This window comes from Brienomyrus brachyistius, chromosome 5, assembly GCF_023856365.1.
Source record: "Brienomyrus brachyistius isolate T26 chromosome 5, BBRACH_0.4, whole genome shotgun sequence".
In the NCBI taxonomy this organism is placed as follows: Eukaryota; Metazoa; Chordata; class Actinopteri; order Osteoglossiformes; family Mormyridae; genus Brienomyrus; species Brienomyrus brachyistius.
Window position 1 is genome coordinate 10,853,038 of NC_064537.1, and position 26,923 is coordinate 10,879,960.

General features: G+C 44.4%; 1 protein-coding gene across 1 annotated transcript; it reads right to left on the reverse strand.

Moving 5' to 3' along the window:
- Nucleotides 1-3,978: 3,978 nt before the first annotated feature.
- Nucleotides 3,979-26,923, reverse strand: pik3r5 (phosphoinositide-3-kinase, regulatory subunit 5). Its single transcript, XM_049014186.1, has 18 exons — nt 26,684-26,923; nt 14,982-15,088; nt 13,521-13,621; nt 13,245-13,313; nt 12,838-12,976; nt 12,342-12,411; nt 11,517-11,691; nt 10,963-11,131; nt 10,789-10,857; nt 9,866-10,653; nt 9,365-9,490; nt 8,993-9,118; nt 8,654-8,747; nt 8,303-8,379; nt 8,106-8,199; nt 7,205-7,287; nt 6,760-6,872; nt 3,979-6,470 (listed from the first exon to the last, which is right to left on the reverse strand). The coding sequence occupies exons 2-18, from the start codon at nt 15,073-15,075 to the stop codon at nt 6,323-6,325; spliced, it is 2,535 nt and encodes an 844-aa protein (XP_048870143.1). The 5' UTR covers nt 15,076-15,088; nt 26,684-26,923; the 3' UTR covers nt 3,979-6,322.

The following is a 26,923-nucleotide window of genomic DNA, read 5'->3' on the forward strand; positions in this document are numbered from 1 at the left end:
AATCGAACCCGGAATCAAGAAAGTGAGAGGCTACAGTTCTAACCAACAAGCAACGTCACAAGTGATTTCACACCCACACCAACCAAGCAAAACATAGATACAACTGTTTAGTCTTCCTCATACCAATTCCTGTTAATCATCTGCCACATTTGAAACGTTATGTGCTGATGCAAGTATTTGGGACTGATCCCTGCTTCCTCATAGACCGGAAATACATAATGCATAATAAAACCTGTCTCAGTATTTCACCATTTGGCTGACACTTTTATTGAAAGTAATTCACCCATCTGTGTATTTTACTGGAGTGTCATTGTCTTAGCATGAGTTCACAGCTCTTCATGGAGACATCATGCACCGTCACAACCCGTGTGCACATGCAATGCAAACCCAGCTATATAGCTGAAACATCTGCCCTTTACCTTAATAAATACCATCCTGGCTGAGCTTTCAGTGCAAGATACTCTTTGTGGTATGTGCGTACCGAACTGTTATTTCCTATCCTGCTGTAACCTTCCACCGGCGTAACCACCTGTTCTTCACCCATCCTTCACGCCAACCTTCTGGGAAGGCTTACTGCAAGATTTTGGAGTGTGTATGTGGGATTTTTTTCCAATTCATACAGAAGAGCATTTGTGAGGTCAGGCACTGATGTTGAACGTGAAGGTCTGACTCATGATCTCCATTCTAGTTCATCCCAAAGGTGTTTTATGGGATTGAGGTCAGGACTCTGTGAGGGCCAGTCAAGTTCTTCCACACCAAACTCACCCAACCATGTCTTTATGGGCCTTGCTTTGTGCACTGGGATACAGTCATGCTGGAACAGAAAAGGAACTAAGGCTGCCACACAGAGAAGTGTGATTCGTCACTTGTCACTCCACAGAACATGACTCCACTGCTCCAGACTTGCATGCAGCTGCTCGGCCATGGAAGCCTATTCCATGAAGCTCCCAACATACAGTTTATGCCAGAGGATGTTTGGAACCCTGCAGTTATTGAGTCTGCAGAGCGTTGGCGAATTTTACAGACTCTGTGCCTCAGTACTCAGTGACCCCGCGGTTACTTTACATGGTCTGTCACTTCATGTCTGAGTTTCTGTTTTTCCTAAATGCTTCCACTTTGCGGTAATACCACTTACAGGTGACTGTGGAATATCTTACAGGGAAGAAATTTCACAAACTGATATAATGTAAAGGTGGAATCCTATGACAGTATTACATATTCACTGAGCTCTTCAGAACAATTGTTTCACAAATATTTGTAACCCTGTCTGCATTCCTAGGTGCTTGATTTTATACGCCTGTGGCAATGGGTCGGAATGAAACACCTGAATTCAATGATTAAGAGGTGTGTCCCAATACTTTTGTCATCATAGGTGACTTATACCTCTGCAGTTCTTCAGATGTCCTCAAGGTGGCTGTAGAAGAGGCTTCTTGCAGTGAGCCTGGAGTCCATAACGGAAGGTGCACATAGGAAAGTATGCTAATCCATCCACAGGGCAAATTCGTCGAGCGACGTGCACAGGAATGTGAGTAGTCAAATTAACAACCACGCATTTCATATGCAGAGTTGACAGAGTATGCCTAAATATCCTGCTGTTACTGTAACAGGGTAGTTTTTTTTCCAAAATTGTTCTTTCAAAGTATTTTTAAATAACAGTACTTTTATTTTTGCTTAAGCAATATTAATTTCAGGAATCGTACTTCAGAAAGACTTAGGCTGTAGGTGGGACTGAAAATGTAGGCAAGAAGGCTGAGCTGAAAACCAAATTATGAATTTATTATAAATCTTTTTATCTTGCTTTATGTGTAGCCTACATGCTAATCATTCACTGTCAGACACCGACACTGGGTTATTAGTCTCATACTGCCGGTTAGATTATTATATTATATCATCTTACGGCAAAGGTCGAGCCCGAAATCGTGACTGGCACTACAGTGCCCCCTAGCTGTTACCAAGTTACCTGCAAACATCCTATTTTATCAACGAAAGGAAAACATACTCCTCTTGCAATACAGTTTTTCCTTATTCCATCTTCAGCGGGATCACTCTCCTCAGCCTCCCTAGGAAGGTCTATACCAGGGTACTGGAGAGAAGGGCCTGTTGGCCAAACCTCGGATCCCGGAGGAATAATGCGGATTCCATCCTGGCTGTGGAACGCTGGATCAGCTCTGCACCCTCACAAGGATACTGGAAGGAATTGTGGGAGTTTGCCCAACCAGTGTTCTGTAGACTTGGATAAGTCACATGACTGTGTCCCTCAAGGGTGGGGCTGTGGGAGATGCTTCAGGAGGATGAGGTACAGGGGTCTGCTGTCGTGGGCCATCCGGTCCCTTTACAAACGGAGCGAGTTCTTGGTTTGCCTTGTCAGCTGTAAGCTAGACTCCTTCCCGGTGGGTGTTGAATTCCATCAAGGCTGTCCTTTATCACTGATTCTGTTCATAATTTTTATGGACAGAGTTTCTTGGTGTAGCTAAGGGTTCCGGTTCGGGGACCTCAGGATCACATCTTTGCCTTTTGCAGATGACATCATCCTGTTGGTGTCATCGGGCTGTTACCTCCAGTATGTACTGGGGTGGTTTGCAGCTGAGTGTGAGGCAGCCGGGATGAGGATCAGCACCTGAGGGCATGGTTCTCGACCTGAAAAGGGAGGATCGCCCTCTCCGGGTAGGGGATGAGTTGCTGCCCCGAGTGGAGGAGTTTCAGTATCTTGGAGTATCGGAGGTCGACAGGTGAATCGTAGCAGCGTCAGCAGTGATGCGGATGCTGTAACGCTCTGTTGTGGTAAGAAAGGGAGCTGAACCAGAAGGCTTCGATTTCCCAGCCAATCTACATTCCTACCTTCACCTATGAGCTATGGGTAGTGACCGAGAGAATGAGACCGCGGATATAAGTGGCAGAAATGAGTTTCCTTCGCAGCGTGCCCAGCCTCAGCCTTAGAGACAGGATAAGGAGCTCAGACCCTCAGGAGGAGCTCAAAGCAGAGCCGCTGCTCCTCTGCGTCAAAAGGAGCCAGCTGAGGTGGGTCGGGCATCTATCTAGATTTCCTCCTGGACACCTCCCTGGGGAGGAGACATGTTCAAGCTGGAGGAGACCGCGGGGCAGACCCAGCACGCCATGGAGAAGTTACTAGCCTGGAAACGCCTTGGTTTCCCCCCCAGAGGAGCTGGAGGAGGTGGCTGGTGAGACGAAGGTCTGGGCATCCCTGCTTAGACTGTTGCCCCCGCGACCCAACCCCAGATAAGCGGCAGAAAATGGATGGATGGATGGAACATTTTGGTGTGGTACCTGAATTTTGAATGAAAATCAGATACTTTTTCCATGACTCTTGATATGAAATTCTCTTTGCTACACACCGAGTCATTGTCTTATCTTCAATGGTATAGCACCTAATCTTTGGTATAAATAATAATAATAATAATAATAATAATAATGACACTTTATTGATTCTCTTTTCACCTGCCCCATCTTGCTCTCCACGAGACGCAGACGCATATGTAGGTGATAGCAGGCTTGGCAGCGAAGGGCAGTCACCTGCAGCGTTGCCCATGGAGCTGGGTGGGGATTAAGGGCCTTGCTGAAGGGCCCAAAGATGTGACTGTTACAATCAAAAGCACAGAGGCTTGTTTATTAAAATGATAAATCGTAAGTGAAATGTCAAGCTACACTTGAGAAACATTTTAAATCACAGTGAGTTTAAATAGTACATGTAGCCCTACTTTGACAAGCAGAGTTTGGTCTCAGCATCATTCTCTTGTCATCATACGATCCACTGCCCATCAGCCACTGTGACCAACTGAACCTCCTGGTTCCAGTAGATGAGAAACTCAGCTGCAATCAGCAGAGCTTCACTGCTGTGTAGATTTAGACACAATTGTAACGGTCACTTAGTTCCCTGGCTGATGGGAAATGATTTTCTGTTTGGCTCATCCTTAGAACATTTGTTTTTTTTCTGTCCTGCTGTGGAAAACGGGAGTTCAATGAGAAGTAATTGAGTTTTATTTAAGAGAGAGAGAGGTACACTTGTGAATTGCACTGCAGTTTGAGAAGACACATTGGTTAAGACAGGAATACAGCGACAGTTACCCAAAACGTTCATTTTGGCTTTTGATAACGCAAATGGTAAAAGTTTCTCAGTGCCCAGTGGGAAGAGAACTCAATTTATTTTAATGACATGCAATGGCTCAAGTTAAGTGTTTATGGTTTGACATACCTGGAGACCCACAGAACATGTTGTGTGTGGTATTTACTGGAAGGCAGGGTTACAAAGTCACTAGCCAGGCCATTTACGATTCCTGTTTCCGGCACCATATTATGGAACATCCGGAAAAACGACGGCAAAAGCAACACCTTTTTGCCAATGTGATTATCTTACGCGATCATCAATGGCCCAGCAAAAAAGTACTATTGCTAAAACAGGGGAACGCTTACGGGGGGAAAAAAACTACCGTTAAACATAAATAAAAATATATACAGGAAATACAGGAGGGTCCAAATTTCCCCATCATGCTGAAGGGGTCAAGCTTATGCAAAAACAATGGCATCCCAATTTACATTTAGAGACACTAAACAAGAATAGATCAGCACATGTTAAGACGCAAACAAAAAATACTTACACCGATCAAAGATTTAACATTTCAACAGTCATGATGGGTCTGGTAAGTATACAAGTGCATTACGAAGATATAATTGCGTATGATTTAGGTAAAATGCTGAAATGTTTCCCACAAAAGAAAATCGACAAAAAAAATACAAAATTCAACACCGTTCAAAACATACATATAAATCTGATAAACGATCCTTCATATGATGTACCATGCGTGTACCGCATTTTATTTTCATCCCGCAAGTCCTGATTCTTTTAAAGTAGCAAAGTGTTTGTGATCAGTAACAATCCTGCAACACTTGCACAACAGAGCGCGAGCCTTTGCTTTGTCTCCTGTGATAAGCTTGTGTTTGGTCTTTGATTTTACAATGCAGCCTACAAGGCAGCTACCCGTTAGTTAAATAAGATTGGGACAAGTTATAAAAATGCGAAATAACAATAAATTACACTATATACACATATGTTAGTTTATGAACAACACGCATTAAGTAAGCTATGACTAGATGCACATATACTTTACAGTATCATGTATATATACAGTATTTACAGAGATCAACACGTACAGTATGGATAAAAGAAAAAAAAGCATCCAAAAACGATGAGAATGCAGTAGATCTATACGGATGAGTCAGCTGTGTATCATGGTTTAATTTCCGGCAGATGATCTGAATAAGGTATTGAACAAAATGACGTACGTTTGAAGGCATATTTTAATGTCAGAGGGAAAACCGCTGCTCTGCTAGGAGCTCAGTGTTTATCAACGTTGAAGCCAGCATCTGCCGCAAGGCTGCGGTAGACGCGCCGACTCTACGAGTGCGCGCTTCCGGTGAGCGACGTAGTATACGTTTTGCACGTGACGCGACGATTGTCTCGTGTTGAGAACAAGTCTTCTATGCCGATGATCACTTTCAGAGATTGCATTCAATGTATTAAAATGTCTTACGAAGGGTCGGATTTAATGAAATAGTCATGTTATGTCATATTATTATGTGCAAAAAGTTATCTTCACTCTAAAAATACATTTCAATACAGCCCATTCATTTATCTCATATCTCATGTTAGACGATTGCGAAACAATAGTAGGAAAAACGCTTTAACATTTTTAGTGTATTTTCCTCGGTATATAAGTGTCTGGTAATATTCTCAAAGTAAACAAAGCTGCCTACATAAAACAAATGTTTAATTTTCATGAACTGGGATGTCTTAGAGGCATATAGACCCCCATACGAGTGATAAAGCGGTAATTATATTGAAGACAAGGTTAGAATTACATCGTAATTTAAAGCGCTTTTTATGATTAATTTTGCATATGTAATAATTTAATATACTTTATAGATTTTTGTATTTGTTTAGATTAACATACGAAGTATTATTTCACTATAACCTATAAATGCAATTAAGTGTGTGTGTGTGTGTGTGTGTGTCTGTGTGTGAACTTTGCACCAGGAGTCCAATATGAGACTCATTTTCTCATCATTCAAATGAATTACTATCAATTAATTATATCTATCTCGTGTTTTTGTCAGATTCAAGGTTATTGTTATTCAAGGTTTATTAAAGTTATTGCACTTTCACCCACATCCGTGGGACAATATATGATCTCCTGAATGATAAATAAAGCAAATAATAATATTTAAAAAAAAACAAAAAAACTTTACAAATTTCTAGACCTCTTGTAAACTTGGTCCAGTGGAAGACCTCCAGTGGAGGGTAACTTTCTCACGGGTGAGCCCCGCTAAAGGTGGCGATGGGCAGGCAGAGTAGAGAGCAGAAGGTTGGGTGGAGCGGTTCGGTGTATGTGGAGAGGGACTTGCGCAGCCTCCGGTCTGTCATGATGTCGGGCTTGTAGCACACAGACACTTCACACCTGCACCGCGCAGGAAAATGGCATCGGTTAGTACAATCATACATACAAACGTATGTAAACACATCAACATATATATATATATAATCTATGCACAGATATGTATGATTACATATAAACTGCACATTCACGTACAATTAATTCTTCACTGAGTCTGTTACACAATCAATCCAAAATCTATTGTGTTTACTTGTCAAACCGGCACAAGATCTCCTCGAAAGCAGAAGGTTTATCGGAGGCTGGGCCTGCCATCCAAGCCACACTCCAGGATGAAAGGTGTGTTTCACATTACCTAGTCACACTCTGAATGATCTTCTTCTCATCCTGGTCCAGGCAGACGGCGAAGGTGGTGTTGCCCCCGCTCACCTGCACTTTGTCCACTTTCACCTCCGTGATTGACAGTTGCTTAGAGACGGAGGAATGACCGTGTTAGCTGGGATGCCCTATAACTCACCCATATTGAGTCTGTGTGCTTGAGTGGCCGCAGGAGTTTTTAACAGACACCAAAACTGCTCGCGTAAAATGCGGTAACACGATATTACGGCTGCGCCTCACAGCTTAAATGGTTTTCGCGAGTCGGTGTCGTGCAAGAACTGCCTCTGCTTTGCATTCATGTTTTTTCTTTCTCTGTGACTCTTTGCTGTCCTAAACCACATGAAATGGATGTTTTTGTAAGCTTTGCACCTTATCCTGTTTTGCCACGAGGCCCTTTGCGCAGCCTCTCACTTCCTGCTCACCTGATTGTATGCCTTTTTACATCGCGAGTTTTGTCTCTTCAACACTTCCGTCATCGTCAACTGGAGGCACTCCATCTTCGAGTCTGAACGACGAAGAATGACAGGCTGTCGGTTTCTGTTTCTCATTTTTATACCAGTTTAGGCCAACATTCACTTCTCAAAATGAAGGTGAATGAGAGTGTTATCTGCTCAAGACCAAAGTATTCAGGGAGAGTTCAGGGGAAGCATAATTATCTGCATCCCTACGTTAACCCCATTTTCAGACTTAAAAAAAAAACTGCAACTATATTTTTTTACAACTAAAAGGAATATATATTTGGGTTTGGGGTCTGATTGTCATGCTTACAACATATTTATGTTACATAATTCTCTCTGTAGACGGTACAGCCATGATCTTGCATTGATTTTCTTCAGTTGTGTTTGTGCTACAATAGTTTTTTTTTTAAATTAATTTCCCTGAAGAAATACGCTGGGATTAAAATAAACAAGACTTAAAACTAATATTGCAATCAGTGTAAACCTGGAATTGGGGACACCAGCTATGGTTTATTCAGATATCTTCCTTAGTTAAGCATTCATTTAGAAATTAACCTTATATAGGGTTATAGGTGTAGCTCAACTGCTCAGGAAACATTACAACTGTTTTCCGGACTTCAGGCTCTATTTATTTTTGATCAAGGTAAAAAATATCTGGGGCTTAGTGACTCAATGAGCGAATCTCTGAAGTCGTATCTTCAATCTTAAACTGGACGGAAGTAGAGGGTTAGTAACAAAATAGCGACAGAGGGGCCAGAGTTCCCCTAGTGTGACGTAAACTTTTAAAAATGTCCCATTTATTTCAAAACAGTTTAAAAAAGCACCCCGTATTTCCAGTGGAGATTTCTTTCTTGCAATAACATACCAAGTTCCTCTGGCTTCTTGCAGGCTTTGGTCAGATTTATGGACGTGCAGACTTTGTCTGTTCTGTTCCACTGGCTTCGACCACTGACACCCACCTATGAGGTACGAACAGGATATTTAAAGGTTCCTGCTTCCTGAGGGCATTTCTATATCTAAAATTTTAAGCATACAGAGGTTATCTTTGCAGCGGGACCCTACCTTGTTATAAACCACCTCTAGTGTTAATGGGACGGCTTCTCGATCTCCGTCAATCCCAAAGCGCTTGCTGGCGGCGCCTGCAGGACACAATGTGCCAAATTCATGTCTCAGAAAAACAGACATGACTTTAATAGGAGTATTACGGTAAGGTTAAAATGCCAGCTTTCCCCTTTTCCAATCCTGCCTATGCTTAGGATGGGGGATCAGGATCAGCCTAGTAGATCTTGGCAATAGGTATGAGAGGGCTTCATAATACTCTTAGGGCGCTGAGGACCAGAGCTCAAGTAGGAACCTCAAAAGGTTGGTCTGTAGTTTGGTTGACTTGGACAAGGAGGCTTGTGGAAGACCTACCCAAAGCCTTAATGGCACGAGTACCAGCAGCATGGCCCAGCTCCAAGGAGTGGATGAAGACCTCAGTCCTCTTATCTCCTCCCACCAGGGTCAGCTGCACCAGACAAACAACTCAGTCACTCATATAGATCATGTCAAGGGGCTATTAGTACAGCATTTATTTTTTTATTGAACACTGAATATGGTGCAAAGGGTATCACAAGCTCATTGGACACATCGCTGTTATATTTTATTCAGATCTAGTTTTGACATGTTAACAAGTAGTTGTAGCATTTTAATACTGGGCCAATTTACATGCTCGTCTGCTTATCTTATTTGGAGGGAGAGTGGATGACCTACCTCAGCCTGGTAGAGTTGTACCAGCACGGGTCGGACAGCGTTGCGACAGTAGTACAAGACCAGATCTGCCAGAATGGACAGACGTTCGCCGCAGACACCAAAGTCAGTTTCTGTTTTTGAGGTTTGCTGTGAAAGTAATGGCAGTAGTGATGCAAGTGAATCAGCAGGGGGTGCTATGTGCAAGAAAGTACACAGTCATGGTTATTGTGACAACACTAGGCAGATGAACTGAACGTTGGCGGTCAAACATGATCGGGCACGGTACGGATCGGTTAATGCACCCTAAAGCAAATGTAGGCCATTACTTGGGCTTCATCATGTCATACCTGCGAGTATTCTGCGCTTGAGCAGAACCTGGGGTCATGATCTCACCTGACACAGGACGTCAATAGGCAGGCTGAGCAGGCTGAGCATGTTGCGCTCGTACCAGGGGTCCAGCATTCCGATGAAGCGTGCAATGTCATTAGTGCTGTCCTCCATGCCAAGCGAGCTCTGCTCCTGTGAGGACAGGTTGAGTCTTTCACAGAGCAGCCAGTTTGTGAAGGAGAATCAATCAAAATCTACAGATCACTTTTGATGGACTCCTGAATCCTATCCAACCTTTGTGGACCAGTCTACACAGGTCTACACAGACTACACAGTGTCTAAATAGACTACACAGTGTCTACACAGTCTACACATTGTGTACATAGACTACACAGTGTCTACACAGACTTTGCCATTAAACCTTTCTGCATAACAGTTAATATTGATCTAAAAACTGAAATATAAATATATCAACCATCTTCATAACTCTTTGATAACTACTCTACTACAATCAACAATCAACACATTGTCTGTCTCCCTGTTTTGCTCAGAAGCAGCCATGCGTACCCCGCAGACGGAGTCTCGAAGAAGGCTATCGGACGTCTTCCAAGAGCCGCCACTGTTGCTGCTGCAGCTGCTCCTTCTCACCGGAATGAAGAAGAACTGCAGCTTAAAAACCCGAGTGAGGTGCGGGCTGGTGCTCTCCCGCAGACGCAGGCTGCTGTAGGCCCGAGCCACCTTTCCGGCAGCGTGGTCGGCACCAAACACCACCACACGGAGGGTGGTGGACTTGCTGTCCTCGTCGCAGCTCAGGATGGGCCTTCTCCGGAAGCAGACGGGCTTGAGAGGTAACCGCTCTGGCTTGCGCAGTTGGGCATGCTGGGGAAGAGAGTTGGAGCGCTTTGATCGCACCACCACGAAGTCTTTGGTCTCGGGACTGCCGAGGCTTTTGGCGCGCGACAGGGAATGGCTGCTTCTCGGCTTGAAGAGCATGGAAAACCGTTGACTCAAACAAGGCTTCGTCTTGGTGCCCCGCTCTGGCAGGATATCTTCCATGTCCTCGCAGAAGTCACTGTCTGCTCCGGAGACCATCGACAACACGGAGGGCGCGGAGCAATTCGAAACGGCCGAGAGCGTTGAGAACATGGAGTCCTTGGAGACTGTGGATAGTGTGGACATGGTGGAGATGGTGGAGGCTCTGTGGTCTACACAGCCGTTTGTCACAACGTCGTCCTCCTCCGAAATCTCCTCTTCGTCCTGCTCCCCTTTCTCCTCCTCCTCATCGTCATCCTCGTCCAGTCCTTCCTCGGGAGGAATTTGTGCGAGCTCATCTTCCAGAATCTGGTTCAAAATATCTGTCAAAGAAATCCAATGATACACCTAAATGTAATGCTGAAGGTATGGTCTAGAAAATCACAATCAGATAATGTACATGTGAAAATGGATGGACAGGAACACTTTATGTCAGGAAAAGCACTGAAGGTCGTTACCAAAATTGTCCTTGTCCCACTCGTACATGTAAGTTCTGGCGATTGGCAAAGGGAGAGTCTGCAACTGTCCTGGTTAAGTCAACGAGACATTGAATAGCTAGTTAAAGTGAGACTAGCCCAAAGCAATAAGTCACATTTGGAAACTTTTCCATGTAAATTTAAAGGCTGCCTGACCTTCTGATCTCCTGCCATTGGACACATGGATGCCAACCCTCTCCTTCAGTCCTTCCAGGCCTTGCAGTAAATCAGCCCGGGCTTTTTCCGGATCTTCCATGGAGGCAGCTGACTCCATGAGCTCCGAAACCGCAGTGAAGATCTGACTCAGCTCCTCCAAACTTTTATCCTTTCAGGTGACACATGAACCATTAACTTCTGCATCTCCGCACGAGCACAGTGTTTCTCGACCAAATTTATGGGGTCCCATAGATAGTCCACTTTTTCGTTCCCTCCTGGCTCCCAACCAATCAAGAACACAAAATAGCTGGTACAGGTGTCTCGTGAGCTTGGGGGGGGGGGGGGGGTGCAAAGATGTGGCCTTTTCTGGGGGTCGCCACAGACTGGGTTGAGAAACACTGTGCTAGAAGATTCGAAAGGACTGACATACTAAAAGGGGAAATCCAGAGCAGTGAAAAGTCATCAGGATATGAAACTACAGCCATCTATGGTATTTTGGTCACCAGGTCCTCCCGTGCAAAGTGGAGCCCTTCCCTCTCAGTGGGGGCGTGTACCTGCAGGGCCTTCTGCATGCAGGGGAGTGAGTATTTGGTGCCGTGGGCTGCCTGGTACGCATGCTTTATGAGGGTGATGTAGGCCTCCTTCTGGGATTGATGGGTCTGGCTGAGCTGCTCGACCACGGACAGGAACTGGGGCGGGACGTCCACCGGGTTCATCAAGAGCACCGTTCTGAAGGACCAGGCCGCAGAACACGTCAACCGTCACATACATGACACTAGTCAGCTGTCGGCTCCTTTAACGGTGACCTGTGAAAAACCTTGTAGGAAGTCCTAAGCTCTGCAGAAGTCGATATCCTGCATGACGTGTAGATGCTACAGATAGGTTCCACAGAAGATATCTGACAAAGCATTAATGCTTAAGCCATCCATGTCTTTTGGGTTTTCAGCAGTATAGACACACATTATACTCTTAATTGTACACTCTTACGATACTCTTAAAATGGTTATCGCAACACAAGGCTGTTCGGTACACAGCAGCTCTGGCTTGCAAAAATGCAAAAGCAATTATGACCTCCTTGACCTACAAACGTCACCTTCCGCTTTTAAGAGAAGCAGAAAGCAGAAGTTGGCTTAAAGTCTGTATATTTCAAAAGGACAAATTTAAAATGTAGTCAATGAAACCCAGATGTGAACCGTAGATTAACGAAACACATTTATGCACCAAATGTACATTTATCAAGTCTGTTGCATGCAAAGAAAATGATACATAACTTAGACTATAACTAAACTCAGTTCCCCTTCAATGAATAACCTTACTAACTGCAGAAATGTTTCTATAATGAAATACAGGAGTGTTAGATAATGGATATGAAAACTCACATAGTCTTCGACTTCTGCATGGGTGTGACTAACCCTTGCTCCTGTCTCACCAGCCGATGGTAGGAGATACCTAAAACACGCAAGCCGATCAGCATTTTAGGAAAGTAGGAACAAAGGCTCATCACCTGTTCAAAAGTTGTCTTCAAGGAAAGATTAAAAAAAATCGATGTTTTTCCATATTGGCTAAACAGACATAATACATCAACTTTAAGACAGTTGAGAAAAACTTTTCTTTTTTTTAGTTGTAAAAATGTTCACCTGTTCCAGTTCATATTTTCTTGACAAAAATTGAAAATGAAATGAAAAAACAATGAAAACAATTACAGAGAGGGAAGTTTGTGGATGGCAGTCGCTGCAATAATCGTGTTTGTCACTAGATGGCAGTAGATAAAATACAATATATCTTTTTTTTTTTCAAGAACCACACTTAACCATTCTGGAAGAGTTTGTCAGGTGACTCAGTTACGCTCTTGGTGGTAAGCAAGGCACTGGTTACCTGGGGCCTTCATCTCCTGGCAGAGAGTGGAGAGCAGGTTGCGACATACGCTGCAGTATGGCTCCGGCCACGTCAGGAAGCGGTGGAACACCGCGTAGGCCTCCATTAGGAGCTGGGAGTCCACAGGAAAATATGGCGTCTGAAGAAAAGAAAAGAAAACACATGCAGGTCTTTCAGGGGGTAGCGGACACGGGGACGATGCACAGGCATTAGCCATTTGTGGAAGCAGATGCAGACAAGTAGCTCTCGATAAATAGGAGCTCCAAGAAAAAATCAATGGTAGGAGAACTGCCTTGGCTCTCCAGTCCTGGTACTTGGAATCTCCTCCCATTGGTCCACATGATTAGATGAAGAATGCAGAGTGAGAATCTGAGTGTGTGGGCTTAGCGTTCCCCCCCCCCCCTTACCTGCAGGAGGGTGTTGGAGAACATGATAGCCAATGGGGCCACCAGCTCATACTCGGACGTTTCCTGGACCTACGGACATGAGGGACAGGTGAAACACAGAAGTTTGGCAACTGCTATGAGTTTACATCTCCCTACAGAAGATACCAGATGGTACGAGACCTGTCCAGCTCACTAAACAATTCAGCTGACTAAAAGAAAACTATTCAGGCATTTACAGAGGAAGAGACAACGGCAGGAGTGATGACCGATGGGGGCCATGGAGGGAGAGGTTTATACCTCTTTGGCTTTTCTGAGAATCTGGTGGAGGAGAATGAGAAAGTTGTCCGGGTCCCTCTTCACTAGCTCCTCCAGACTCCAGCGGTTCATGCACAGCCCAGCTAAGAACGGGACACACAGGAGGAGAAAGGGGTGTGGATGATCATCCCGGGGAACCCAACTGCAGAAATGAAACCCTTCACAGAAGCCAATGGTCAAAGTGCCGAGCTAGGGGGGAGGAAGATCGTACTCCAACCAGGGCTTCAATACGTTAGTGTTATGAACCTAAACTGTGCTTCTGCAGGATCAGGAATCAGATTTGTAACCCAGCTGAGGATATTCTTCAAATCAGTAATGGAGCTCAGTTCCTTCTGTTACATTTCACAAGATGCTTTGCAGCACTGTGCAGCCTTATGAAATACTGCTGAAAAGTGCTCTGCGCTACGTCCCGTATTTAATCTCACCTGCACCGTGCATATAGGGTTCTGTGGTGGCTCTCTGCAGCGCAACAGCCTCTCGCTCGGCACGGTTTTGTGCGTGGGCATCAGTGTTAGTGCGCTCTTCTCTCTCCCCCCCACTCCTCCCCCATCATAGGACTATGTGCGGTGAACGCTTCCTTCCTAGCTGACACGCTAACTATAAGATTTCCGCACCAGAGGCAGAGAGCGAGAGAGAGAGAGAGAGAGTGAGAGAGCAAGAGAGAGCGAGAGAGCAAGAGAGAGAGAGTGAGAGAGAGATCAAGAGAGAGAGAGATCAAGAGAGAGAGCTTATTGAGTCGCGTGAAATTCGAAGTGGCACGTTTTTCTGAGAAACCTGCCCGGGGTGTAAGGGAGCAGTTGAGCCATATGTAGATCTGCAGCCCATTTGCACAAAATACAGATTTATGGACTTATTTCAGCCTTGTGCCTCTTGCAACAACCATTCGTATTGTGTCTTCTGTGTCAGATGCTATTCCGGCTGTTCAGGTAATACAACACTGAGAGGAGAAGCAAAATGGTGGAAAAAGTGACCTGTGACAGGATGTGGGTTTTCCCAATGCTGACCTTAAATAATGATCTATGAAAATGAAAGATAAGACTTTTTTTCGCTAATTGTATGAATACGGTTGCTAAGGAACGCATTATATTTTGCATATCCCATTTTAGTCAGCTATGAGACATACAGATGCAGGTGTGGGCAGACAGCACAGCTTGGGGTAAGACTGTAGGGTCCATGTTTAATTTGGCACCCCAGGAGCCATTTTCAGGGGTAAGGGCCTTGGATAAGGGCCCGACAATCATATGATCGCTTTGCCGGCCATGGGATTGGAACTAGCGACCTTCTACCCATGAGTACAGAGTTCTAATCCACAAAATGGTGTCATACAACGGAAATATACCTATACATGGATATCTGAGGCTGCATACAATGTCTGAATGAAGAGAAGTAAAGAATAGAATAGAATGAATAAATAAATAGAAACGCTGGCCTGGGGACACCTACAGGACCTTGAGAGGGAGGAGCCAGTTCCCAGGCCATCCAGGCACCTCTCCAGGGCGTGGTGGATACGGTCCTCTGTGCATGTGGTGTGCTGCATGTTGGCTCACCTCCTGGGCAGAGAGAACAAGCGTCAAGCAGACGACACTACTCGAAATCACAGAGCGAGACGCATCTCAAGAGAGCGGTAGGTTGTCAACCTGCTGTCAGACCTGTGGGAAAGATACTCAGGACAAACTTCCACAGAGAAATAGCCAACGAAAAACAAAATAAACAGAACAATACGCTTTGAAATGGGGGATGTCCTGTTTTCATCCTGGAGGGCTACCGGCCTTCTAGGTCTTATTACGTTGCCATTCACCTCGGTCCTGAGAGAAATGACTGCAGAATAGTCCACATAGAGAATTTATTGAAGTCCTTAATTGTCTCATAGTTTTAGCTATGAGAAAGACCAGGACTAAAGATCCATGTATTTTTCTTTGTAAAAGCTGACATATGATACGTGGGAATGTTTATCAAGAGGTGTAGGTTTCATTTCTGTATGGATGCCGTCACCCAAAGTTTAATATGAGATTAAATGAGATTCATCTGAAAACTCGACGGATGAGCAAATCTCTGCTGAAATGGAGGAGTGAATTACGGCAAAGAACAAACTGGCTGATCGCTGCCTGACTGCCATTTTCTGCCGAAAAGGTTTTGACGAGTGTGTGGTGTTTCTGTGACGGGGCGACTGTGGCCGCTGCAGGTACGCTGGCTGTCAGACCACGCTCAGGTGACACGGAAAGGCCAGGATGCGGTGACGGTTGGCGGTGACGTCTGCCACTTCCTACTCTCACCGCAGCGTGGGATTTGCTCGCGATCAGCACCAGCCTTTGAGGCAATAACCAAAAAAAAAAAAAAAAAAAAAAAAGTACAACTGCTTATGACATATAATGTTTCCATAACTCAACCTTACTGACAAACAAACATTAGTCCACAGTTAAGTAAATGATGTAATACAATACATATGCTAGACACAATACATACATGCAGATGTGTGTTGACCTACAGATCACAGGTACAGTGTCCAAATCCAGTGAGCCACACAGCCCCCCCCCCCCCCATATATATATAATAGTGGATGTTACATCCAGCAGAAGATCAATATTACGTAGAAACCCATTTTTCTGCAGATCCATTCTATGCCATATCAAAATCGTGTTATAAATCATGTCAAAGGTAAGAAAAATCCCCTATGGGCTTAACAGTAATAACAGTAACGTGTTTGTTTTCAGTGTGACTCAATAATCCAAAGGTCAAACAACCTGACACACGTAATACTAAACCCGGGTTGCTTCATACTGAGAGCAAAACTTCATATCATACTGCAGTATAAAAAGTGGAACCTTCTGATAAACAAATAAATAACAACCTTTTTGGTCTTTTGAGAATAATAAAGTGTTTTAGCACGAAGAAAGTCCACGGTTGTCCGATGTGGTGATCCAGAATATTCTTCTTGCCATCAAGGGTCATTGGAAGGAACCTCGGCTGAGAAGAGGTTGTTAACCACCTGCCACCGGGGGGCAGATGACATTAAAAGACAAGGTTGTAATCTGATTGGACGGTCGACAGGTGTCCCTCCCACATTTGACAGGCAGGTTGACCTGGGACGACCCCATCTGATAAGCAGGAACCCAGAAACACGCGCTGATGTGGAGCGGTTCGCGAGCGAGGGAGTAGGTTTAGCTTCAACATTGATAAGGACCCCGAAACACGCGGTACCCCCACAATATCGGTGTCCCTACCGTCCACAGCCAAGTTTATACCCTTTATATAGAGAAAATAGTCTATCCCACTGCAGAAAAGACCGGAAAGAAAAAGGGAGACGGACATTTTGAAACATCCCATGACAGACTGATTTCGCTTCAATACTGTGCTGTCAAATTGTAAGACTAAAAAAAAGAACTTGTTTACCTCCTAGCTGACGTGTGGCTTAGTGATATGTGACGTGAAAAAGTCAATTTGAATATGAGACTGGGACAAAGGCACCAGGGGCTGGTGGGCTAATTTGCAATTTATTCCGCATGTCAAAAAGCACCCTGCCAGAAATACTTCAATGCACATTTACAACAGATGACTGCTGCGTAAAAATTATTCATCAAATAAACCAAGTGTAAATAAATATGTATCAAATGTAAAAACCAGGTTTTATGATGGTTTTCCTCATTTCAGTATCATGTACAAAGTAGCATCCTAGGTTCTTAAATGAACATCCACAAGCACGTATAAGCTCATGCCAAACAGTCAGATTCACCCTCATATTTATCTAATTTCTTTCACATTTTTAAATTCTTTCATCTGAGTTAAATGAGTGAGATGAAAGCCCAGGTTGACATCACGTGGTATACGAGAAAGACATAATCACGGAATGCCGCGATCATAATTGCCGGCACGCGATCCAACTGCCCACATGTGACTCAGGATCAGGGGACTGAACACGGGAGGAGAGGGGGTCCCCTATATTTAGCCACAAGGGGGCTTTCCTTAGCAAGGACAGACAGGAAGGCATCATTGTGTGCAGCTGGGGTCAGCGCGCTGCGAGCAGCGGATGAGGAAGTCGGGGGGTCAGCACTGGCCAGCAGCGAGGGTCCTCATTAACGACACTTGGAAAGGCCTGGAGAGGAAATGTGCCGCAACTGTTGGTGGGTCGGGATCGTACCCACGGGTTGGCATGCGCCTAGGATGCCTACTGGTTCTCTGCAAAGTGCCCCAACTTGTGTGTGTCCCTGCAATGAGCCGGACATCTGCAGGGCAACTTGGGCAAGGCGTCCTACTCCGCACGAACAGCAGGGGGTGCTACCAGCTTCTGTCCACAGCTTGATTTCCTTAATCGTTCTGACAGAAACCCTCATTACATTCTCTTACGCTTATGAAAGTCCCGAAAAACATTCAACATTACTAATAAGTAATTCGTTTTTATATATTCTTGCATCATCGGTTTAGAATACCGCTATAATTCGTATAATCCTCGATTGCAGTCTGCATCAGATTCTCAGACCGATGACATTTATTTAAGAAAACACAGCCACATTTTGCACCTTTCTGCATAGTAAGAGTGTTGTAATCATGTCACATGCCTTCATAAGGGGATGTGCGCTCGTCTTTTCGAACGTCAACAAGTTTACTTCCACATTCTGATATTTTGTAACCCAGGATATGAAACATCAGGAAGCCGGTGGCAGAAAGATGAGCTTATTTCCATTTTGACCCAAGAATTTCGAGCAGCCGTGCCGATGTTACGGGCAGAAACAGGCCGAACCCCCCCTAACCTCCACAAGTTGCCGTGTCGTGATGAATAGAACTATTAGTGCTGAATTAGTGGTGGCAGCTTTTCATAAAACTCATTTTTCTTTATGCAAATTGGGAATCGTGGGGGATTTTCAAGGGCACGGCACCGGCCGCAAACATGAAACTGAGCTATGAAGCGTTTCTCTGCACGATTCCATGGCACCAGTGCGCCACACTCACGGTGAGAAAACTGCGGATAACGCCCAGGTCACGACAGGCAAAGGCTGCGGAGAATGGCCGGTGTACCAAACAAGGAGAAAGACACAATAACATGTGGAAGTGATTTATCTGGGCAGTAAAGGGGACTGTCGACTGATAGTGATGTATGGTGGCTCAGGCCCTGGGATCTCGTCTGGACGCAGATTATTTACATTTGGGTTTTTTCCCTGCCGGCTGTCTCCTGTTTCCAGGGCAGTGCACCAGGCAACGGTGCCGTCACTTCCAAATGCTCTAATGACACAGCGCATTTAATTTATCTGTGAAGCTTCGTCGGTTTAGCTGCTTAGGTGCTTTCACGCAAGTATTTTAAAACCCAGTTATCTACGCGTCTGACTGTGGTTCTGCTATAGGATTTTACGTTTCGGGACAGGGTGACGACGCTAAGGACGCTAACCAAACGCTTGGATTAACGGTTCCTGGCGTTTGCGTCGCTCTCTCGGCCCCGGCCCCTCTGCCACCTGTCGCTCACACAGGGGCCGGAGGATTCAGAGGACACCCGCTGCCTGCTCGCGACTCCCAGCAGCTCCAAACAGGAAGACCTTGCCCCGGGTCCATTGAGGAAGCAGGTGCGGCACTATTGTCTGTGATCCACCGAGCTGATGGACTCCCACAGAACGGCCGGGGCACTACATTGTGCTGGCGGGGGTCTCACATCATACAACCACCTATTCCCGACTACACATTAAAATCCTACCCTTCGCGCACACATACTCATGCACACACACACACACACACACACACACTCACGTTCACAATGAGAAACAGCTGCTGATAGCTTTAGGAAATAACAGGAGTTAGACAATAACACGTTACATGGAGTGCTTCCCTTTAATTCAGGGCTTGCCAATAACACAGGTCCTTCCAGCGGCCTATGCCAGAGAGGATAATGAGAATTAATCATCAGTAATATTCCACCGGCGTCTTACAACAATAAAGAGCTACTCCCCAACATCCGCGCTGAAGGAGTAAATCCCGATGCCCCAAAGCTCCACTGCGGGCCCTTTTTTTTTTTTATTTATTTATTTCTTTTTCTTTATAAGTTGATTTGTTTGCATCTGCTTGAGAAGCTAAGAGCAGAAATGTCTTTTCATCAGAGAAAATCTAACGTAAAATGTAACAATGTAAATATGCCACAAATGTAACAATGGCACACTGAGTTAAAATGATTAAAAATAAGGAAACAGGAGTCAGAGTAATGATTAGCCAAGCAGGGCACAAAACAAATATATGTTGCTGTGTATGAGATAAACATGCCTGAGAAGGAGTCGCACAAAAAAATGACCATTTCTTACGCACTGCAATACTTATATGGGAGTGCGATGGTGAAATGTGATTTAAAAAAATATTAACAACACTCAACTATAAAAGGCAAGCTACCATCGCATGAAAACATATAAAAGTCTAATTGCATTAAAATTTATTGCCGTGTTATATTTAAGAAGTTGTCATGACAACGTTTCCTGTTTTTCTGAAGTCTTTGGATTTGGAATCATATTTATATCTGCGCAGAAACGTAATCTTGGAAGGGTTAAGTACGCTACAATCACTAAAACCATCATTTATACAGGACCAGTCAAAAGTCTGGACACACCTGCTTTTAATGCATTTGTCTCTTTTTTTTAGTTATGTTATTCACCTAATAGTAAATCCAACTCCATTGGGGTTAGGTGGGCGGATTGTGGGTCATCTGTCACAGCACTGCGTCTCTGTCCTTCTTCATAAAACAACAACATACCCTCGAGGTGGGCTTTGGGTCCTTATCTTGTAGAAAAACTAATCATTTTTAGTAGGGCTGCCCAGATTCTTGACTAGTACAGAACATACATGACCTCGGAAGGGTTATCCATGCCACAGGTATTTAATCCATCTCAGGATTCAAGATTCTTTAATTGTCACATGCAAAATCATACAAAGTACGATTTTACACGCAGTGAAACGCACGCTGAACTGCTCTTTTTAGACTGTGCAAGTTAAAATCCAGTTATGAAAGCTGACCCTTTCAGTTCTGTAAGAGATATCAGTGGGTGAAAATTCTGGTTAGATAATCTTTTTTACCATCTCCCGCTTTTAAATAGATTCAAAGAAAAGATACTTATTTAAGGCTACCCAGTGACCTGTGGGAGTTCATTTGTACTTTCTTGTACGTGACCAGTGTTTCCATGTTATACTGCTGGTACATTTAACTGCTCTGCCCATGTGTGAAGTTCTCATGTTTTCTCTGTGCCCATGTAGACCTTCTCCAGCTGTCCCCTGAAAGTCCAAACCTTTGCAGTCAGGCGAGCTGGCTTCTCCACATGTCCTGTCGTGCGAGCTTGTATCCACAGTTTTACGGCTTCTGCTTCTTGGGATAAGCCTGGGATGGCAGAAGCTCACCAGCACCCCGGTTAAAGTGGTCAAATAGAAAGAGATGGATTGATAGATGGATGGGTGACTCATGGATGTCAAAGCAACATGCGGGTCACGCCATGGCAGGGTGAGGCTAAGGCTGAAGGTGAGGAAGGCTTGGGACAAACAGCTATGTGTAGGGTGAGAGTCAGGAACTGAGCGATGGTCGTGCTGTTGGATTTCAGAATGAGCAGGTGCGAACTCACTGTGGTTTAAGGAAGACTGGACTCACAAGGCGACTGCAAAATGGACCACAAATAAACTTCAAGATACCAACCAAGATAACATCAACTCAGGAACAATCCGAACCAGTCTGTGGTTACTGAGGTTAACCCATCCTATGACTGGTTTGGTATTCATTTCCCAGCCTTAAGTTATCCTATCATGACATGCTGTCTGTACAGTACTAGAGATTAATGCTTCCGTCTCTATTTTAGCTGTTATTCACTTACAGTTTTGTAATATACAACAAACACTGCAACGACCAAGTGACCAACATTCCAAAATTTTCTCAAATTATAGAATCTTTAAAATACCTCCTTTGGCTACGATGACAACATTGCAGACTCTTGGCATTCTTTTAAAAAGCCTGCTTGTAGCCACCTGGAATGGCTTCCCCAACAGTCCTGGAGGAGTGTCCACAAGTTCCGGGCACATGTTGGCCACCTTGCTCTTACTCGTCAATGCAGCTCATCCCAAACCTGCTCCATGGGGTTCAGGATTGTGGCGGCAGCTTGTCTGTCGTAGCGCTACTATCCGTTTCCTTATTCACACGGTAACACTTACTGCATAATCGTTATCTTTTTGAAAAACAAAGGATTTTCAGTAGGTGTGCGTAGACTTTTGACTGGTGCTATGTGGGGCAACGAGAATAATGCTGGTGATAATATTGCAAAGAGAGCAGAAAGCCCTACAAACTGTAGTGGAGTTAAGCTGATAAGGATTCCTGCAAATAATAAGTGTGCATAGAGATAAACAGGAAGGACAGACACACTCTTTACATCGCGGAACAGCAGCGTCTGGAGCTTCAATACTGCAGAAGCTGAAAACCCCGATTAAAATAGGTGTTGACGCTCTGTAGCTTAGCGACCCCAGCCTAGAGATCAGTGCGGGGAGATAAGCACAGAAAAATACACAAAAATACACTCGCATACAGCTTCCGCTTGCCACGTCTTTCTAGAGCTGTGAAATTGTGCCGTCCTATTTCTAAGAGGCGACAAGGTACAGCCTTCAAAGAATTGGTGGCGGAAACTGGTCACCGATGGTAAAGGTGGCATTTCCGGTGCTGTGGAAAAGGTCGTCGAAATTTCAGGGTCCTAATGTTCAGCGAAGTTACTCCAGCCCTTTTCGTAGCAAAGGCCATCACGCTTCTGCTGATCGACTAAAACGAATTTATAAATACAATACAGCAAAGGGTGCTAAAAGCGTCACTATTTAAGAGTGATGCAAGCGCATCTTGACTCGGTGCTGAAGGTCGAAGATAGAAGGATGATAGCTGATGCATGCAAACTGGGGGAAGAAGAAAAAATTCTACACTCTGAGGGCAGAGAAAGTGTTTTTCTCGAGGCAAAAGGTTATTCTGGCAGTTTACCGAAAGCCACAATTTCACAGCGGCCAAAAAATGCAGACGTGCGGCAAAGCGGAGCCGAGCCCGAGTAGGAAGCCTGTTTGTGAGATGCGCAAACAAGCCAGGCCTGGAGCCGTGATGCTGATCAGCCAGACGCGAACGCGGCATGTGCGCGGAAACGCAGGGGGTCAGCGAAGCCCCTCCGGAGGGCATTGGCGGTACGGGGAAGGGGAGACACGTCAAAGCCAAAGTGGGGCAAGGCAATTCCATGCAAAGGCTCGACTGATGACACATCTGTAGCCTTAAAAAATATGCTATATATTTGTATAGTGTAAATTAATACAAGAATCTTCAAGATTTGTCTATAGTCAACCCAAGAGGTTACATGAGAAAAATTACAAATTCTTTGCCAATTTGAGTTTATGTGACACATCCGTAATGCCGCTGTTGCCCTCTGCTTTCTTATATTAGAGTTTACTGCCAAAGCACAAAACCAAAACATTCCAAATAAACGGACTACATCCCCCTCGCCAAAGGTAGGTTCAGGTAAGCCTCCCTCTGTAAAGATCCTGACTTAATCTTTGCCACTTTGTGTGAAAAGGCTTCCAGACGATGGGTCATTAACTTCCCGTGAGATCGCGAAAGGCGTTATTATGCTGGACGACTGAGTATTCGTTTGGGGAGGTGTGCAGTCACTGGTGGTGCTACTGTGGGAGGCATGGGGCTGGCTGGAGGACGCAGTCCCCCCCCCTGACATGGATAGGCAGTAAAAAAAACAAATAATTCATTGACAATAAATTATTACACATCGACATGACTGAAACAAGCCACATTTCCAAATATAACGTCACAATCTACAATTTCATTTAACTTTACAACATCTCTATCTAAAAGTTGGGGTGCAAGAAGTGCACTACTTGTACCCCCAGTAAAATCGCCTGGGGGGGTGGCAGCACTGGGTGCTGACCTATATCACGCTGGTGTCCTTCCATTTGGTGAAGCTGAGCTACGGTTCCACTGGGTAAGATTAACGTGGACCCTTGGGTTTATGATATAACATTGTCCATCACTTCCACTTCCGTTCTAATACAGCAATCAAATGTGAAATACTTAAAAGAAGAAATGAAATTATTTTTTTAACTTGACAGGAAGTGTGGAAACAAATATGATAATGTGGACTGCCAAAGTAGTCAAATTAATAATAAAACACATTTGCAAAACAAAGAACAACTGGAAATGAAAAGAAGCATTATGTACACACTGTGGTAAGCATGACTTATCACTATATTTTACAGCGGCTTAAAACTGGGACACAGACCACAGGCTTTACTAGGCAAAGAATTTCCAGAGAAATCAGCTTTCATTTCCGAAAATAAAACCCTCTCGTGTGCCTCTGTGGTGACCGATTTCATGTTCCTTTCAAATCAAAATCATCTGTGCAAATACACCCGTCTTGCAAATGTGAGTTTCGCTATCATTGTGTTATCACAACGATCGTTATCAGTGATTCGTTCAGAAAATAAAATCATCTGGCCAGATATATAGTATCTATTTTATTTACCTGTGTGGGTCACGTGGCATTAACATTGGCCGGCCTCAAAATGGAAAACAGAGTCTTGGGTCCCGCTGTAAGGTCACAATAAAAAAAAAACCCAAACCAGGATATTTTCCAAGACACTTGTGAGCGAATCCTGAATCCTAAAGTCCCATCAGCATCTCCGCACCATAACTGTGCATCTGCTCTGCTGAATAATTCCTCCACATATCTCTCGACCGGTAGAAAATCAGCTTACGATCACAAACGAACCTGATTCAGCCTGCCGGCGTCCTGCAGCGGCACGCAGCGTAAGGCAGCAAACTCCACCGAAGTTAGTGGGACCTGGATCTATGTTTACGCGTATTGTTCAGTAGGCTGCTTGCAAAAGGGCTGCTTAAAGCAACAGAGGGGTGTGTGATTCACTCATTGACATGTGGCTCCATCGACATGTGAGGAAAGTCTTGGTGACTGGGACTTTCCAGTTTGGGTTAAACCGACCTAATGGTCATGTAAACCCTGAAGGATGCTAAGAAACACAAAGACAGGTACCGTCAGGGCCTGAGGCAATGAAGAATATGTATTTTCACACATTTTTATATGAGTAACTTTATCCAGCATTAGTAATAACTGCCGGATCACCTAAGATGTTCTGTGCTGTCATATTAAAATACTGATGTCAGTTTAAATGTAGTAAAAATGCAATTAAGTCATATTACAAAGCAAAAACAATACCTGAATCCCAAATGGTTTTAGCAGGTAAACACCACATACCTGCTGTCCCAAAGACACACTTTCTTGCTATATAAAAATTCTCATGACGTACACCTATACATCTAGCTTATCTTTTTAGTCTTTTCTGGGTATGAGCTGTGCAAGTGATGGTCAGTTCCAAAGAAGAAGTTACATCGCTGAGGAGGAAACTGTGCAGGATCTACTTCCTTGTCTGTCAGTGACATCAACTAGGCCTCTTCATCACCCCCCAGTTAAATCATTAATTGCAACGCTCTCCATTAATGCAGTTACTTTATAATCACGTTCATTGTATTTATAATAAATGTAATTATTCGGTCATGACCTGTTGTTTCTGTAACTGTGTAGGTTTTTATTTTGGTTCGAGAATGCATTTGACGCTGAGCATTTAATACTCTCATTTGGGTGGGATTATCATGCACTGTTAGTCACTGGCTGATGTCACTTCCTGGTAAAGCAGGATTGGACAAACATCCCTGGGTCTGGATGCTCCATTTCCCCTATTATTTAAAAGAAAAAAAAAAACTAAAATTGGCATTTCTAAACTTCAAAGAATATATCCGGAGCATCGCTCTCCACGCTGCACAAATTTAAATTTTTACTAAGTGTTCAATCAGAATACTGAGAAATCAGGTGACATGAGTCTGTTGACCATTTAGACGGATGAGACGGTTAATCCAGGGCAGGGGGGGGGGGGCAGAGGTGAGAGAAACAGGACCCATGCGGCATCATCCTGCTTATAAACCCAGATCTGACTGTTGCATGGCTTTGGAGTTAAAATCAACGCAGGATGCAGTGTCATGGATACCCTGATATCCCCCCCCTTTAACAAAGTCTACTGGAGGGGGGCCCCAGATTGAGAGTTCCAACTCCAGTGGGGGCCCCAAGGTGACATTTTGTCAGGGATCCCAGTATTTCTAGTTACCCCCCCCCCCCCCCCCCCCGGTCACAACACCAGATGCCCCACAGGAAGTTCAGTACCTGCTTTCAGCATCTTGAGACCTGTTTACAACAAAATTATCAGTATATTGCTCATTATTCATCAGTAATGTACCACGGCATACAATATCTAACGAAAGACCCTAGTAAAACAATAGAGATAGGAGCACAAGCCAATCCTCCCCATAGACGTCTCTGCTGATTTATGCCGTTGATCTAGCTTCATGAAGCACTTCTCATAGCGCACAGCTGCCCTACAGTCCTGCTCATTGGACTGATCACCCTACAAAGCCAAGCTCAGTGTACAGAGACTGTAACAGATTCTGCAGAAATGACTCCACTCCACCCTGTTTATCAGATTTCACTTTCAAAACATGTTTGTTCCTCTAGAACCTCCACCACCAAACTGTGGTGTTTTGACAGAGCCAGACGCAGAAAGACCCAGTTTTCACACATGCGCTTCAGGCACTCAGTGGTTTGTGTTTTTACAAGAAGACAAAGCCAAACATAACCCAGAATCTGTACGTTTGCATCCATCTATACACATGTGTATAACATGAATCAACCGTTCGGTCACTGCGCAGGTTCCTCTACCACAGAACCTGTTATTTTATAGAATTCTTTGCACCTGTGACATGTCAAGCTCAGCTTATACCTGTGCAGCTTTAGGGTATCAGATAAAAGCATGAAATAACCTATAAGTACCTTCAGTTCCCATATCCATCAAGGCTACAGTTATGCATTGGACTGCACTGCAATTCTCCACAGTGTTGATTTTGCTAAGATGACAAGTGGCAATACGAAGACATATAGTAAGATCAAACAACTGCGACTACTATTTGATACTCTGGTTATGTACGGCTTCGTGGATGTGCAATTTTTAAGAATTTGAACAGATAAATGACACGAACTGATAAACAGCTGGTCCAACTGCATTTGCCCCCCCAGTGAAAAGCACACAAGAGACCCGCGGTGACACCTTACCCCTGGTTATCCTAGACGTCCCGTGGTTTGTTTCATGACCTTCGGGTCAGAAAGAATCTTCAGCTCAGCTGTCTTCTGCCGCTCTTCCAAGCCGAATCCAGACGTCTTTTCATTTGTAGCATGCAGACTAGCAGCGCGACCACATCCTTCGGTTACGGCTCTTACAACTTTGGCAAAACAGCCTTCCACGCGAATTGTCTGCCGAACTTCTGTGCGACAAAACAGGAACTGAGAGAAAGG